We start from the raw sequence: 17,725 nt of genomic DNA, 5'->3' as shown, positions 1-17,725 counted from the left end.
TCTGCAGCGACATATGATGCCACCGGTGGTGTTGAAATGTATAAGTACTAATGCGATGGGATCAATACTCGAGTTTGTTTGTCCCCTGTACGCTCAGGACTTCGCTGCTGTTCCAGAAGTGTCATTCTGCAGCAGGATCAAATGCAAACACGAGACAAAGCAGTCACTGCAGATAATACATTTGTTGACTCTGACTGAACAACAGCTTCAGATTAGATACACACGCTGTGTAGCATCCATATTTACTGCCTAAAAGTCAACGTGTTGCATGAGACGTCACGTCTTCTGTGCCTGTGGGTCATTTCAAGGTCATAGATTATTCATACTGTATAGTCTGATGGCAGTCATATTTAAATTATTATGTGAACGACCATGCGGGGGGGGGGGGGGGGGGGGGGAGGGATTTGAGCCAAACTTTGGAATTTGCAATTAGTGTGAATGTAATGTTAAAAAACAACAACTTTAAAGTGGTTTATGCTACTGTTTTAAAAACTTTAAGCCTCCATTAAGTTTTCCACAGTTCAGGAAGAAAAAACTGACGTTCCTGACAAAAAATCTCCAGGCTCCACTGGAAGGGCTACAGCTAGGTGCTGTTACGTTGTTTAAGCTTATAACCATAGATTTTGTGTAAATAACAGAAATACAAAACTCTGACGGCCAAGTAAATGCTTATAATGCAGATTTTTCAGGACCCATTTATAAATGTGTCAGATTGGAGATGTTTAAAGATGGCAGCAGGCCACTTTGGTCCTGTGACTAGCCATTAGCTCATCAACCCAGTCGGAATTAAACAAATTCTCCAAACTGAGATCCCTCAAGGAGCCATATTAGTGCCTATATTTTCCACAAAACCCCACTTCAATGATCTGACTCCAGTGCTTCTAATTTAATTTTACTTTCCCAGTCTTGCTGAATTATAATTTTTTTCTCTTATACCTTCACTCTCTTTAACTTTATATTCAAACTGTTTTTCTCTGTTGCAGAAAACTCGCCGCGACGTCGGGAACTTTGACAAGGAGTTCACGAAGATGCCGGTGGATCTGACGCCCACGGACAAACTCTTCATCATGAACCTGGACCAGAACGAGTTCCAGGGCTTCTCTTACACTAACCCAGAGTTTGTCATCCAGGTCTAAGGACATCCCAGAGGTTAGATGGAGCCCGGGCGCGACTGTACACCGATCCAAGACGGGCACATTTATTTCATCTAGGACCTGTCCGGAAAACTCATCTCACATGTGGAACTCAAAACAACAAACAGACTCTCAGATGCACACAGAGGGGGGCGGGAATCACGATGCAGGACTTTTCACAAACGGATGAGGAGCAAAGATTAAAAGCTGCAGATGACTGGGATTACTGGGACAACTGAGACTGAGTTTAGGCCGTTTTCAAGGAGTGGCCACAGGACCTCACAATAAGCAACAGAACACATTTGTCCTGTCGAGGTGTATTTGTTTACCCGATGTCCTGTTCAGCTTTTCAAAGTGACATCATGAACATATCAGTGTGTCACACACGTCTGTAGTGTGGGAGGGAAGGAAGATTCTTGAGCTACAACCTCATGTCTAAGCTAGTCCTCTAAGTCTTAAGCATGTCTTGTCTTCCAAATCGATGCAAAAACAGGGGTCTGTTTTGGCGGTAACGTTTCCCCCTTCTCTTTTCTCCATGGTGCTGTGGGTCAGTGCGCTACAGTCTTTGTGGCAGAGCTCCAATATGCATGCCAATATCTGTTGGTACCTTACTTTAAGATCAGTTTTTGACAACGTCGAGAAGAAAATAAACAAAAGACCTTATCAAATGTTGTGAATGTATTGATCCGAGCTCATTCTAAAATATCTGTGCTGAAATTAGTTTCAACTCTGAATGCAAAGACCGTGTGGCTGTCCCCGTGACGAGAAAATATAACGCTTTGTGAAATCAGTTCATGAAAAGTGATGTAAACGACTTGCGTTTCAGTGTGTGTGTGTGTGTGTGTGTGTGTGTGTGTGTGTGTGTGTGTGTGTGTGTGTGTGTGTGTGTGTGTAAATAGGAACAGGATATTCCTCACAGTCCCATTGCATTTTAAACTTTATTTTATTTACCCACCCTCAGGTTTAAATCCTAATTTATTTATTTATTTTATTTACCAGCTCCATCTTCCCTCTCTCTCTCTCATCTCTACAATTTAATGTCATTGATAAATTTAATAAATGAGAGATAAGAGGAGATTTACTATGCAAAAGGCAGGAGGTAAAAAAAAAAGGAGGAGACTACCTGGAGAAATAAACGGACATTATACATGTGATGCATGTTTCATCTTTACAAGTAAGAGACACGTACAGAATCGGTATTAAAAAATATTTATGAGACCGTTTCTGTAATTCTGTGAATGTTTATTCCCTTACAGATTTGTAATATCTGATAAGAAATATGGGTTGAGTGATCAGACGTGATGCCATTTATCCACTAATTATCATTTAAATCTTTGTTAGGTGAAGTTCAGCCTTGTGTTTGGGACAATGTGCACAGTTTTATCATTGTTCAGGAAGAATAGGGGCATTTTGAACAAAAAACTTTTCATTTACTTTAGGACTTAAAAGTCTCAATTGAAAGTCGATCAACTTTAATTTGCTTCTAGCCTACAAAGCCTTCAACAACCTAGCTCCATCTTATATTACAGATCTTATTGTCCTATATTTTCCTAACAGAGCACTTTGATCTCAGACTGCAGGCTTACTCGGGGTTCCTAGAGTTTCCAAGAGCAGAATGGGAGGAAGATCTTTCAGTTATCAGGCTCCTCTCTTGTGGAACCAACTTCCAGTTTCAGTCTGTGAGGCTGACACATTTTCCAGTTTTAAGACTGGGCTGAAGACTTTCCTTTTTGATAAATCCTATAGTTAGGGTTGGCTTCTGCTTACTTAAGCTTAGACTGTAGGACAAATTGACCTAATTTCCTTAAATGAATGGTTAAAATTGAATATTTTTCAATTGATACTATTTCTATCTTAACAAGTGATTCTCGACCTGCCATTGTGTATCTGTTCCTCCTTCCTGTTCCTCTCAAACCCAGCCGGTTGAAGCAGATGACCGCTTGTCCTGACTGGTTCTGCTAAAGGTTTCTTCCTCATGGGGGAGTTTTCCTTTCCACTGTCGCCTTCATGCTTGCTCAAGATGAGAGTCTGCAATGAAGTTAAACTCAAAGCAGTCTGCTCCTCAGATAATTCATGTTAACTTATTTTTATAGATAAGAATGTTTCTGTTCAGTGCCCTGAGATGACTTCTGTTGTGACTTGGTGTTATATAAACTGATTTGAATTAATCCCATTAAAAGTGCATCATAAAACACTAGTGCGCTCGAGTCACCACAAGAGCCAAAACATGGTGCACCGGGCATAAAAGGTTGGAAATGGTCCTTTAATGTCAGCGTTTTAACTGGGTTTAGACGCGGTGCCACTCGCCATGTTAACCCCACACTGCTTGGAGCACGCGCGCACACACACGCACGCAGGCAGGCGGGGGTTTTCAGCACACTGACTGAACTGGAGCATTAATCATCAGCAGCAGCTGCTGTGGTCCTCCTCTGTAACTCTGACATGGACAGATCTCCACATGAACAAACTTTAATGCGCGCAGCGAGCTTTTGACGCACCTGCGCAACTTCTTGAGATGCGCTCCAAGGCCGCGCGTCTTTCAGCCGACCGGGGCCGCGCGCGTCCACGACATTTCTAAAAGCCAGCCGGCAGCGTGCGTCCTCAGGTGGACTCCTGAGGAAGACGGTCAGGATGAGGGTTTGCAACAGAGGGGTGATGATGCTCCTCACCACGGCGGGGGCCTTCTGTGCCTTCAGCCTGATGACCATCGCCGTGGGCACCGACTACTGGCTGTACTCGCGTGGGGTGTGCCGCTCCAAGAACCTGAACGACAACGAGACGCTCCACAAGAACGAGGAGGTTCTGACCCACTCCGGCCTGTGGAGGACTTGCTGCACCGAGGGTAAGGTCTACTCTGATCAGCTCCCCCAACAGACCAGGAGACCCACTCAAAGCATCACAGAACACAGTTTTATGCAGATTCGGTTTTAACAATAAATCATGCTCGTGTCATGTGTTTGCGTTCACAAAGTAAAAAGTTAAACTTTTTAAAAGATATGGGGGAAAGAAATAATATCATAAATCTGATTCTTGTCAAACCTATAGCCAGATCTGTGAACACTCAAATGGGAGGACTCTCAGCTACTACCACACCAAATCTTATCTCGTTTGTAAAAACTACCTGTTAATTATCCAATAATTCTCAGTCAGGTCATCTGGACAGTTTCTTTTTTTTAAAGAGACGTTTCGCCCTCTATCCGGAGGACTTCATCAGTCAGAAGAGAAAGAAACTGTCAAGATGACCTGACTGAGAATTATTGGATTTGGTACCTGGATGACTGAGCATGAACTTTGTTGCCTTGAACCACTTTGGCTGTGGCTGCCTGCCTGGGAGGAGTCAACGAGGAACAGGACACCCCCAGAAACCATCTTAGCTCCAGCAAACTGGTCAATCCACTTAAGGAGTTTACTGCTTGGGGAAACAGTTTCCTGGAACTCCTCAGACTGATGAAGCCCTCCGGATAGAGAGCGAAACGTCTCTATAAAAAATAAACTGTCCAGATGACCTGACTGAGAATGATTGGATTTGGTACCTGGATGATTGAGCAAGAACTTTGTTACCTGTTAATTATATTTTTTGTTAGGTATTGCAGATCAGCTTTGGTGGCCATCTTGAATTGGATTGACTCCAAAAGTTAATCCATGTACTTACAATGATTACCTTATTTTTCGGACTATAAAGCGCACTTAAAATCCTTAGATTTTCTCAGAAATCAACGGTGAGCCTTATGTATTAAATCTGGTTGTGCTTACTGACCTCAAACCGATTTTTATGTGGTACAGTAGTCCCTCGTTTATAGCGGGGGATCCGTACCCTGAAGATAAGTGAAAAACCACAAAGCATGCTCTTGTAATATTCTAAACAATGTTTCTAAACTCTAAACGCTCTAAAAGAGCACAGAATGTCATGATTGCAGCTCCCTGCCTCCTCTGCTCTTTGCCACCTGCAAGCGCTCTTGGCCACGCCCACTTCTCTGCTGTGCACGGAGAACAGCTGCAGTAGGAAGCTTATCCTGCAGTATGGGCTGCACAAAGGTGCAGCAGATGCTAAATAATTTGTTTTAAATAAAAATCCCACACCGATTGTGCGGCTCATCCATCAGTCAGCCAATTGTGTGTCATGTCCAGTCTTATTTTGAAAAAACTGTGATAGCGCGAGTCAGACATAAACAAACTGCGAAGTAGCAAAGGACTACTGTACACGGTGCTCTAAAATCTGTCAAAATGAACTTGTTTTGCTTAATGCACCTTATAATCCGGTGCACCTTATAGTCCGAAAAATATGTATGTATTTTCTAAACCAGGAGTTCCCAACCCTAGTCCTTGAGGAACACCATCCTGATTGTTTTAGTCGTTTCTCTGCTCCAACACACTTGATTTTAATTAATGGGTAATTAACATGCTTCTGCAGAACACGAGGAAGTAATTAAATCATTGAATCAGGTGTGCTGGAGCAGGGAAACAATTAAAACTTGCAGGATGGTGTTCTTCAAGGACCAGGGTTGGGAACCACCATTCTAAATGTTTCATTAAAATCTATCTAGTGTTTCACAAGATAGTTTGCTAACAGACAGACAAAATCAGCTAAAGTGCAAAGTTTTCTCTCCTTCAATTCATGCTCAAAGTAAGAGTGATGACTTTGAGCTACCACCACATCACATTTTAGTTCAGTTTCTTTAAACTCTCATCCTATAACATTTTGTCTGAGGTGCATTTATTTATTGTTTAACTGAAGAGAAAATTTCATATGAAAAACATATTAAGTCCTGGATCAGGATTAGATGGAAGTTTAGTTTTAAATCATTGTTTTTTGATAGCACCATATTTTCCTGACACTTCCAAATTCTTCACTGATTTTACTTAATAAATATTTACTTTTAATTTCATCTGTCCTCTAGTTATGATCATGTTCTTCACACCCGTCTGCTGCAGTCTCACTGACTGTACTATAAAAAGCTTTCATGGAGAGGCGACCTAACACGTGTCAGTTTGAATAATGAAAATTCACAAGCCGGTTGAGGGACTTATCATAGACTCAGACACGTTTCTTTAGTCATACACTATTTTTATTTATTCACACAATATTTATAAAGTTGTTCCAGGGTCTGTCTTGTGTGGGATTTCTTCTTCTGCTTGGCTCCTGAGGTAGTGGGAACACTGTCTGCTCTGTGGTACAGAATCCTGATGACTCCTAACTTGTGCTCCAGAGGGTGATGGGACTCGAACTGCAAGTCTGTGTGGGTGGGTTTCACGGACCAGTGCAGATCAATACTTGCAGACCAGTACTCAGGACAGGAGCCAGGGAGAAGGAGGAATCCCACACAAGACAGGCTCTATAGAGCAATATGGATATCCTAACTGGGCCTTCCTGAAAGCAGAGAAGAAACCCAAACAGGACTCCAGTCAGCCATAAGGTGAAAAGGAGGAACCCTGACCAGTGGTCATTCCGTATGTTGCAGGACTTTCAGAGAAACTGAGATGTTTATTTTCTAGACATGACATCCCAGTGGCTTTTAAACCCCAAAATACATTATGGCAAAGACTGATTTGTCCCAAAGATCCAGTCCCCTGGCACAAACAGAGTAATATCATATATGCTGTTCAGTGTCCGGAGGGCTGTGATCAGTCTTACATCAGGGAAACTAAACAGCCACTGGCCACAAGGGTGGCCCAGCACAGAAGATCAACATCATCAGGCCAGGACTCTGCGGTCTACACTCATCTCCAGGCCAGCGGTCACTCTTTCAGGGATGAAGATGATCACATTCTGGATAGAGAGGAACAATGGTTTGAGAGAGGAGTAAAGGATGGGACTGCTGGATAAGACAAGTTGATATCTTCATTGTCTTTTACACAATTGCAATTAAAGTTTTATCTTTTTTTTTTTTTTTTTAGATTTTACCACAAATGTTAAACTTAAGAGTGTGACGTTTGCAGATGACATTGTGATCTGTGGTGAGAACAGGGAGCAGGTGGAAGAGAACTCAGAGAGGTGGAGGCATGCACTTAAAAGAAGAGGAATGAAATTCAGCCATATCAAGACAGAGTGTGTGTGTGAATGAGAGGGAGGCAGGTGGAACAGTGAGACTACAAGGACCAGAGGTCACAAAGTTGCAGGGACTTCAAGTACTCGGGTCAATTGTCCCGGAAAATGCGGAGTGTGGTAAAGAGGTGAAGAACAGAGTCCAGTGGATGGAGAAAAGTTAGGAGTGATTTGTGATAAAAGGGTGGCATCAAAGTTCAAAGGAACAGTTTACAAGACAGTGGTGAGACCAGCTGTGTTGTATGGTTTGGAGACAGTGGGATTAACAAAAAGACTGGAGAAATAACTGGAAGTGGCAAAAATGAAGATGTTGAGGTTCTCCTTGGGAGTGACCAGGATGGAGAAGATTAGGAATGAGATCATCAGAGGTACAGCACAGGTTGAACAACTGGGAGATCAGGGGTGGAAGTAACAAATTACAAATACGCACATTACTGTAATTAAGTAGATTTTTTTTTGGTACTTGTACTTTTATGATTATTTCTTTCAAGTGTGTAATTTTACTCATACTTGAGTACAATTTCGACCATGTAATCTACTTCGCTACTTTTAAAATCTGAAGTTGCTACTGAGTACAGCTACATATTGAATTAATATTCAAACCGTTCATCTGCATCTTTGTAGCCAATAAGGCTCTCAGATTGTGAACGCACCAATTACCTATGACATAAGTAATGGATAACTCCGTAGAGTAGAGTCAATTATGGACCGAAGATTTGGAGAAAAAGCCAAAATGGAGACAGAGGACAAACTGTCAACAGAGAAAATGAGGAGAAAGGCTGAGGACGAGTGCCGTGGTCGTACCTGGAGGAATTTTTCATGTACAGAGGGTGAAAAGGAGACAGCATCCAGATGCAAACTTTATTTGATCTCTATGGTGATAGCAGCTTACAAGACTTCAGCATCTACCCTCAAAAAACATATTGTGGTATATGAGGTTTCAAAGCTACCTGTATGATATATTTTTTTATTATTTGTATGTGTGGGTTATTAGTTTGGCTAAGTATGCAAAGATCTTAGATATTGTCACTGCCATTGGTTTAACTGGTACTAAAATAAGACAGCTTTTGAGTATTTGAGAAATATGCTTTGAATGTAACTATTATATACAGTAAATTGAACTGAATGTCTTATATTGACAACACAATAAAACATTATATGGTTAAAAAATAATTAATACTCCGAGTAGTTTTTGAGAAGAGTACTTTATACTTTTACTTAAGTATTTTTATATCACCAGTACATTTACTTGTAAATGAGTACAATTTAAGCAGTGTAACAATACTTGTACTTGAGTACAAATTTTCTGTACTCTTTCCACCTCTGTAGGAGATGGTCAGAGAGGATAGTTGGTACATTAGTAGAAGAATGTTAAAAATGCAGCTGACAGGAAAATGACAAAGACCAAAACCAAAAAGGAGATATGTGAATACACTTAGGAGGACATGGAGGTAGTTGGAGTGAGGACAGAAGATGCAGGGGACAGAGAGAGATGGAGGATGCTGACTTGGGATGATCCCTGAAGAGAGAACAGCAGAAAGAAGTTAAACTTAGTCACAAAAAAGGGTTGAATCATGTCATCTGGACCATTTCTTTTTGGGAGAAACATTTTGTTTTTCATCCGAAAGACTTCATTAGTCTGAGGCCTGCCAACCCAGATCTGTCTTATAAATAGCACCTCCTTGATGTGTTTCAAGCCAGCCCTCTGGAATTCCCAGAAACTAGCTTTACACATGCAAAAGGTTATCCACAGAGAGCTGGCTTGAATAGGTTTGAATTTTATGCAGTAGCTGCATAATAGAATAAAGGAATGCAGCTGGGTTAAAAAGTGGCACTAAAACAGTAAATGGCATGGAAGGAAGGAAAGTACTTGAGTAAACATACTTTGGTATTTTCCAGTACCGAGTAAACATTGGAGTTCATACTAAATTGATTGTATGAAATGCAGCCTGTACCATACCATACCACTTTATTTATAAAGCACTTAAAACAGTGACAAGGCCAACCAAAGTGCTGTACAGACAAAACAACAGGTAACACACAAAGCAAAATACAAATGAGGTAAATCAGAATATAGACATAAAAACGATGCAGATAATGACGACTAACCAGTGTGGAGCATACAGGATCAAAACACAGATCATCTGGTGTTGAAAGCTATTGAATAGTAGTGAGTTTTTAAACGGGACTTGAAAACCGAGAGGGAGGGGGCCTGTCTGACAAGCAGAGGTAACTCGTTCCAAAGTCTTGGTCCTGCTACAGAGAAGGCCCTGTCACCTCTGCGCTTAAGACGAGTTCCTGGAACTGTGAGGAGCAACTGGTCCACTGACCTCAGGGAACGTGGTGGGACATACAGTTGTAGCAGATCAGAGAGATGGTGGGGGAGGGGGGGGGAACTGTTCAGCGATTTGTAGACATACAGCAGTATTTTGAACTGGATTCGAAAGTGAACCGGTAACCAGTGCAGTGAGGCCAAAACTGGTGTAATGTGCTCTCTTTTGCCTGTACTGGTTAAAAATCAGTACACATGTTTACACATGCCTGTAACATGGTTTCTCTGATATATTTGAATAAGAGTCAACAATGAATCAAAGCTCAGCCATGAGTGAGCCCAGCTGTGTCTTTCACATTTACAAACAGGAATATATTGATGTTTATCCCTGCATGCCGCACATTGACCAGTATTGATGGTGTGGCTCCATTGTCATGGTTACCAGAGCATCAACTCATTCATTCAGCTGTAGCTTGACCACAAAGAAAAAACAAACAAAGAAACAATACAAATGAAATGTGCACTAGTTAGCAAAATATCTCATGAGCCACTGGTCAGTTTTAATAAAACTCTCGAGAAGTATTTGCTGAATGTACATCCACAACAAAATACCTTTTTGAGTGAATCCAATTCAAGATGGTTGCCTCAAATAAGTGATCTTAGAATAAATTACTTTAGTTTAATTTACATATAATAAACTATAGTGTGGTAAAAGCTGAGAGTCATCTTGCTAAGAAGGTGCCGCAGATGGCTGCCTCTGTATTTTGCTCGCTCATACTTTGCAGGGATTTTTTCTGTTTTTCCATGGTTATTTGCTGCTATACTACAGTCACTTTCACCAGAGAGCAACTCCTAATCAACCAGGCAGTCTTTGGGACATTTCACTCCAATTTTCATTGATCCTGAGTTTTTCTCTGAGACCCTGGCACAGCAGCTCTCCGTGGGATTTACTGTAGACATAGATGAGGGGAAACATGCAGGCATGCTTATCAAACTCCAACAGAGGGGACTGTGCGCTCCGTTCCCCTCTACTTGTCTGGCCAACCTCCGCTCCCTGGTGAATAAAATGGATGAGCTATTTATTCCTTGTGAGCACAAGAAACTCTGACTTCTGCAGACCTTCCTTTCTCTGCTTTACCGAAAGTTGGCTCAGTGAACTTGTCCCGGTCTGTGTACGTCAGATGCCGGACTTCCATCTGTCTCAAGCAGCTCGCAGTGCGGGGGGGGGGGGGGGGGGGTGTAATCTGTTTTTGCATAAACAAAGGTCGGTGTACTGATGTCTCACTGTTATGGAAGACATACAGCCCTCACATGGAGTCATTTTTTATCAACTGTAAACCTTTCTATTCACAGAGGGAGGTCTCTCCGTTTATTTTGGCTGTTGTTACCATTCCACCACAAGCCTGCACATCAGAGACTGAAAAACAGCTCACTGGGCTGATACAGATGTGGAGGAAAAAACACCCAGACTCTCATGATTGTTCGTGAGGATTTTAACAGCGCAAACCTCTCCAATGAACTATCAAAATGCAAACGGCATGTAAAGTGTCCCACCAAAGACACAAACACTCTGGACCACAACAAAAAAGATTAAATCATGTCACCTGGACCAGTTTCTTTAAGTGAGAATCATTTCGTCCCCCATCCAGAGGACTTCCTCAGTCTACGGCCTGCCAACCAGATCTGTCCCATAAGTAGCCTTCACTGCTGTGTTTAAAGTCAATTTCCTGTTGGAATCTCTGAAGTAGTCTTTTAACATGTGCAAAACACCCATCCAAAACCATCAATCATCATGTACAACAATCAAATGTTTGGGGTCAGATGGCCAACTTGCTACTCACAGAAACAGGCTGAGACAACCAAGGCCAAAGTGGTTTAGAAAAAGGGTTGTAAAACTGGTTGATCTTTTTCTGAACCACTTTAGCCTTGACAGTCCTCAGGCTGTTTCTGAGAGTAGCAAGTTGGCCATCTGGCTTAAAACATTTGATTGTCCTGTGTTTGTTCTTGTTTGTTCAGTTCTGGTGGCCCAAGTTTCAGCCCATACTTTCCCCTCTCCCCTCTACCTGCACTTAAGATCCCTAAGGAATGTAAATAGTCTCTTTCAGCATCAGAAGACCAGGAAACTTCTAGAACTTGATGGAGTTGACCCCTTCTGCCTGAAATCTTGTGCTGACCAACTGGCCCCCATCTTCACTCAGATCTTCAATAAGTCTGAATGTTCTGTCTGGAACAGGTGTCTCTTGTAAATGAGTCCTCATGGCTCAATGAGACTAAATAAAGGTTGAAAGAAAAAAGTATCTGGAACTGTGTGAGGTTCCCTCCTGCTTCAAGCATTCCACCATCATCCTGATCCCCAAGGAATATACAAATGTACCATAACAGGATTCAGCGACGACAGACCTGTTGCCTGATGCCTGTGGTCATGAAATCCTTTGAACAAATGGTATTGAAATATCTGAAGACATCACAGGTCCCCTGCTGGACCATCTGCAGTTTGCTTACCGAGCAAACAGGTCAGCAGATGATGCAGTCAATCTGGGACTACACTTCATCCTACACCACCTTGACCACCCAGGGATATACATCAGGATCCTGTTTGAGGACTTCATCTCAACCTTCAACACCATCAACCCAGACATTCTCCATCAAAAGCTTACCTGGCCTCCACATGATGGTGGATCATCAGCTGACCTGACTGACCGGCAGCAGCAGGCTAGGCTGTGGAGCATCTTCTCCCACATGAGAACCATCAGCACCGGTGCTCCACAGGGGTGTGTTGTCTCCCCACTACTCATCTCTATGTACACAAATGACTTCTGAAAAACTTCTGAAGTTTACAGAAGACACCATTGTTATTGGTCTGATACAGAACAATGACGAGTTTGCGTACAAACAGGAGGTGGATTGGCTGGTCCACTGGTGCCGTCAGAACCACCTGGAGCTTAACCTGCTCAAGACTGTGGAGATGACAGTGGACTTCCGAAAAAGCACCCCCCTCCCCTCCCCCCATATGTCTCCCCTCACCATCCTCAACAACACTATGTCTACTGTGGGTCACTTCCAGTTCCTATGAACCACTCGTTCTTGGGACCTGAGATGGTCCCCACACATGGACACTGTTCAGAGGAAAACCCAGTAGAAACATCACTTCCTATGCCAACTCAAGAAGCACAACCTACCACAAGAGCTGCTGGTCATCTTCTATACAGCCATTATTCAGTCTGTTTTGTGCACATACATTTCTGTGTGGTTTGCCCCATCCACAGAACAGGACAAGTCCAGACTGCAACAAACAATCAGGTCTGCAGAGAGGATCATCAGGGCTGTACCTTCCCTCAATCCAGGACTTGTACAGGGTTAGGATCAGGAAAAATGCTGGTAACATCTCTGCAGACCCCACACACCCTGGACACAAACTGTTCAGACTTTTACCCTCAGGTCGGCACTACAGAGCACATTTGCAAAAACCAGTCGTCACAGAGATGGTTCCTTCCCCCAGGGCGATCTCTCTGATGAGCTCAATAAACACCATGACTACTACTATTTGACACTGTTGCGTGGTAGTAATCAGCTGCTCTGCTGTGAAACAATTAATAAGCATATTTGTACTACCACAACCTGTCTTCTTTTTCTATTCATCCAGTGTATTTAAAATAAGGGCTGTATCTACTAATATATGTACATACTGTTTCTTTTATCCTATAAGTTTAAGTTACATGTCTGGACGCTGTGAGCACTTGAAACCAAAGTCAGATTCCTTGTCTGTGCACACAAACTTGGCCAATAAAAGTGATTATGATTCTAATCTTCAGTCAGCACATACTCTGCATGCTAACAAATCTGTCTTTTTTTGGTATTTTGTAGGAATATTTCGAGGTGTCTGCAAACACATCGATCATTTTCCTGATGATGCAGACTACGAGCAGGATGCTGCAGAGTATTTGCTACGTGAGTGAGAAATGGGCTTATTCAACAGCGAAATTTGAGAATTGTGACAGAGATCTTGCTAATTTAAATGCTTTTAATTCTCCTCTGTTCAGGAGCAGTTCGAGCTTCTAGCCTCTTCCCAATCCTCAGTGTGGGGTTACTGTTTCTTGGAGGATTGTGTGTAGCTGCCAGCGAGTTCTACAAGTCACGGCACAACGTCATTCTCAGCGCTGGTATTCTCTTTGTTTCTGCAGGTCAGTAACAAGATTTGCACAGAATTCAACAGCAAACTTTCTTTTATTACCAACTTGCTCAGCCAAAATAAGTGCATCTAAAGTATAGTACTATATATTTTTTTGGCAAGATGCTTGAACGGAGCGGCACGGTGGCACAGTTGGTAAAGTTGTTGCCTCTCAGCGAGAAGGTTGCTGGATCAAACTCCAGCCCAGGACCTTTCTGGGTGGAGTTTGCATGTTCTTTCCGTGCATGCATAGGTTTTCTCCAAGTACTCCGTTTTCCTCCCACAGACCAAAAACATGCATGTAACTCTAAATTGTCCCCAGGTGTGAGTGAGAGCGTGAATGATTGTCTCGTTTGTCTCTACGTGTCCTTGTGATGCACTTGTGGCCTGTCCAGGGTGTCCCCCGCCTCTTAAACAGTGACTACTAGATATGAGCACCAGTGACCCCCGCAACTCAACACGGAAGAAGCGGGTAAAGAGGATGAATGAATGAATGAATGAACAACCGACCTACCAAAAGTTAAGTTGAATGTACTGTAAATGTAATTGTTGTGCATAAAATGTTTTGTGTGCTCAGATCCAATTCAGTTTATTTATATAGCACCAAGTCACAACAGAAGTCATCTCAGGGCATTGAACAGAAACATTCACATATAAAATAATAATTTAACATTATTTATCTGAGATCCTGAGTTATTGTTTCTCTTAGAAACCAATTTACTGAAATTGTCAATTGTAACTTCCTCTTTGTTTTGATAGGGTTGTTTCTACCGTTCTGTTTATGGGCATTAGTACTCAGTTTTTTTTTAAAGTTTGTGATGTCCATGTTTTTAATAGTTGACTATCATCAGTTTTCAGCTAAATCCTTTAAACAATAGTTCAGCATCTTATGTATTTGTAGATGGCTGTTTGAATGACTTCAGTTTGGAGGATTAAATTTCAGTTTTGATTGGACTGAGAAGCTAAAAGCTAATTCGAGCAGGACCAAGACCAAAGAGGATTGCTGCCGTATTAAATAATAATAATAATAATAATAACAATAATGTCATCACATTGTCATCGCTGTATGTTTCCATACAATGGCGCAATTAGTCTCTGCATTTAACCCATCCATCACCAGGTGGTGCAGTGGGCAGCTATTGAAAGAGCCCAGGGGACATTTTTTTTGGGATGAGGTGTGCTGCCCAAACACCTCCAGTCTCAAAGATTTCATAGTGTTTTATCTCAACATTATTTTTTAAACTTTTACACTGTTGTCACTTGTAAAATACACCATTATGTTGGCAGAAATGTTATGTTATTTTTGATGAAACAGCTACCGGTGCTATCTAGCTTTAGCTAGCTGCTGCTGCACTATTTGAAGTGAATGTAAACAACTTTATTACGAAACCAACAGCAATGACATTTAACAAATAGCATTTGCATAAACTGCTACAATTTTCTTTTTAGGGTTTTACAATAGCAGCAGTTCGTGGGAGTGGTGGCACAGAGGTTAGAGAAAGTGGGCCTGTGATCAAAAGATCGCCGGTTCAACTCCCAGTACCGACAACATCAAAATGTGAGTAGGAGAGATGAAGCACCCACACTTGTCTCCTCCCTCATTTGCCCCACTCTGGGCCCTTGAGCAAGGCCCTTAACCCCCACCATCTGCTCCCCCAGACGCCCTAGATAGCAGCTCTCTGCTCCACACAGAAAGCTGTGGTAGCTCAGTGGTCTGTGGTTGCAATAGGAAGGGCATCCGGCGTAAAAATAATTGCCAAGTCTTCGTGCCACTTAGTTCACTGTGGTGACCCCTCAAGAAGGGAGCAACTGAAAGAAAGAAAACAACAATAGCAGCAATCCCCGTTGGTCTTGGCCCTACATTCAACCTTTATTTAGACAGGTAAATCCCATTGAGCCTCGCGGACTCATTTACAAGAGAGACCTGGTTTCAACAAAGAATGATGACAACAATGGACAACAGCGACAACAATAAACAGTTATAAAAAGTCATATAGATTTATTTTTTTTTACAAATAGGATGGCTAAAAAAAGAAAAGTAACAAAAACAGCTAAATTCCAAGGCAAATGTAGAAAACTAAAAACAGGAACATGTCTGCATTGGTCCCTGCCAGGAGTCCAACAGATTCTTAAAGCCACTTAGAGAGGTCAAGGTCGAGAGCTTCACTTGTCAGTTCTTTCAAATTAACCTTATTCCAAACTGAGGTCATTCAAAGAGCTATCTACAGCAGGTAAGATATTAATAGGCTACACAAATCTACATGACTATCAACAACTTATAGCTGTGTTATTAGTAGCCACACTTGTAGCTACAAGAAATGTTTTTCTTAGCACTTTTGCTGCTGTGTGATATAATATATCCATTCCATAACCGTGAACTCTCCACAGAACCCCATTTCAACAGATTTGAACTATCACTTTAACTCTTTCTTTCTCTAAACCTCTGCTCAGGTCTCAGTAACATCATTGGCATCATCGTGTACATATCAGCCAACTCAGGTGATCCAAGTCAGAGTGACAACAAGAAGAGCTACTCCTATGGCTGGTCCTTTTATTTTGGAGCTCTGTCCTTTGTGCTGGCCGAGATGGTGGGCGTCTTGGCAGTGCATGTGTTCATAGAAAAACACAGGCAGCTGCGCACCAAAGGCCGGCCTTCGCTTGTGAAGCCTCCCATCTCCAGAAACTCTTCTTATTACCGCAACCGTTCCTTCCAGAATCGCAGCTGCCGCTACAGTTACAGGAGCAACCACAGCACGGGGGACTCAGATGCACACGCCTATGCAACTCCTTTGGGATGTGACCAAGAGTCCCCCATCTCTGTTCAGTCTAAAGTTGCTGACATGACAGGTTTATCCCCACCAGAGACTGTGAGTTCAGAGTTCCTGCTGTACACCATTGCATCACCTCTAAAAGACAGTAATATTCCCATGGCTGTGAATGATCTGATAACTGTAGCTCCTCACAACAACACAGAGATCCTGCTGGGTAACTGTGTGTCCAGCCGAAAAACCACTCCAGTCTGAGAGAAGAGGAACCCCAGTGAGGAAGTGAAACACGTTTTCTGATTTTTATAGTGGTGTCCCATGAAAAGGTTATGAACAGTTAACCAACCAGATGTACAGCTGTAGATAGCTTTTTGAAGAGCCTTAGGCCCAGTTTACACAACGACTGTTTTGAATGAAACCGTGGCATTTCTGCTGCCATTCATGTACATGACAACAACCCTTGTTTTCTCTAAAACCAGAGCTTTTTAAAATCCAGGTCTCAAAGTGGAGGTTTTTGGGGACACCCCCCCCCCCCCCCCCCCCACACACACACACACACACACCGTGGTGTAAAATTGTGTGCATGCACTATGGATAGCTGTGGTCAATAGTTTGTCTGTGCTTGTGTCAGTACATGAAGAATATTAACAATGGTGGATAGCAGAGTTCTGTTTGTGCTACTCACCCTTTTCAACATGAAGGAATGACCCAGCCTCCTTCTTCTTCTTCTTCTTCTTCTTCTTCCATCGGCTTTTCTGTCTTAACGGGTTGCCACAGCGAGCCATCCTCCTCTATCTCACTCTGTCCTCTGCATCCTCTGTCCATGTCCTTTCTAACACTGTCCCTCCTCTGGACATGTCCAAACCATCTCAGTCTGGTCTCTCTAACTTCATCTCCCAGTTGTTCAACCTGTGCTGTACCTCTGATGGTCTCATTTCTAATCTTATCCATCCTTGTCACTCTTAAAGAGAACCTCATCATCTTCATTTCTGCCACTTCCAGTTCTTTCTCCTGTCTTTTTGTCGATGCCACTGTTTCCAGACCATACAATGTAGCTGGTCTCACCACTGTTTGTAAACTTTTCCTTTGACCTTTGCTGACACTATTATGTCACAAATTACTCCTGAAACTTTTCTCCATCCACTCCATCCTGCCTGGACTCTCTTCTTCACCTCTTTACCACATTCCCCATTTTCCTGTTCAGTGGACCCCAAGTACTTGAAGTCCTGCACCTTTGTGACCTCTGCTCCTTGTAGCCTCACTGTTCCACTGGCTTCCCTCTCATTCACACACATGTACTCTGTCTTACTATGGCTGACTTTACAAAAAACTTTTTTTGGAGTG

At 42.4% G+C, this 17,725-nt stretch overlaps 2 protein-coding genes across 2 annotated transcripts in view; both read left to right on the top strand.

Annotated features, from left to right (window-relative positions):
* LOC119422362 (protein kinase C beta type) overlaps positions 1-1,624 on the top strand; it is a 60,566-nt gene extending 58,942 nt beyond the window's left edge. The window contains exon 17 of the mRNA XM_037689723.1: positions 984-1,624. Within this exon, the coding sequence (XP_037545651.1) occupies positions 984-1,136 (153 nt within the window). The 3' untranslated portion in view covers positions 1,137-1,624. The remainder of the gene's footprint in view (positions 1-983) is intronic.
* Positions 1,625-3,764: 2,140 nt separating this feature from the next.
* LOC119422890 (voltage-dependent calcium channel gamma-3 subunit) lies at positions 3,765-16,692 on the top strand. Its single transcript, XM_037690299.1, has 4 exons — positions 3,765-3,975; positions 13,313-13,396; positions 13,489-13,629; positions 16,068-16,692. Exons 1-4 carry the CDS (start codon positions 3,765-3,767, stop codon positions 16,637-16,639), a joined length of 1,008 nt encoding a protein of 335 aa, XP_037546227.1. The 3' UTR covers positions 16,640-16,692.
* The last annotated feature ends 1,033 nt before the right edge of the window (positions 16,693-17,725 follow it).

This window comes from Nematolebias whitei, chromosome 16 (genome assembly GCF_014905685.2).
Source record: "Nematolebias whitei isolate Nwh7 chromosome 16, NemWhi1, whole genome shotgun sequence".
In the NCBI taxonomy this organism is placed as follows: Eukaryota; Metazoa; Chordata; class Actinopteri; order Cyprinodontiformes; family Rivulidae; genus Nematolebias; species Nematolebias whitei.
This window is presented reverse-complemented; position numbering and strand designations above follow the sequence as displayed.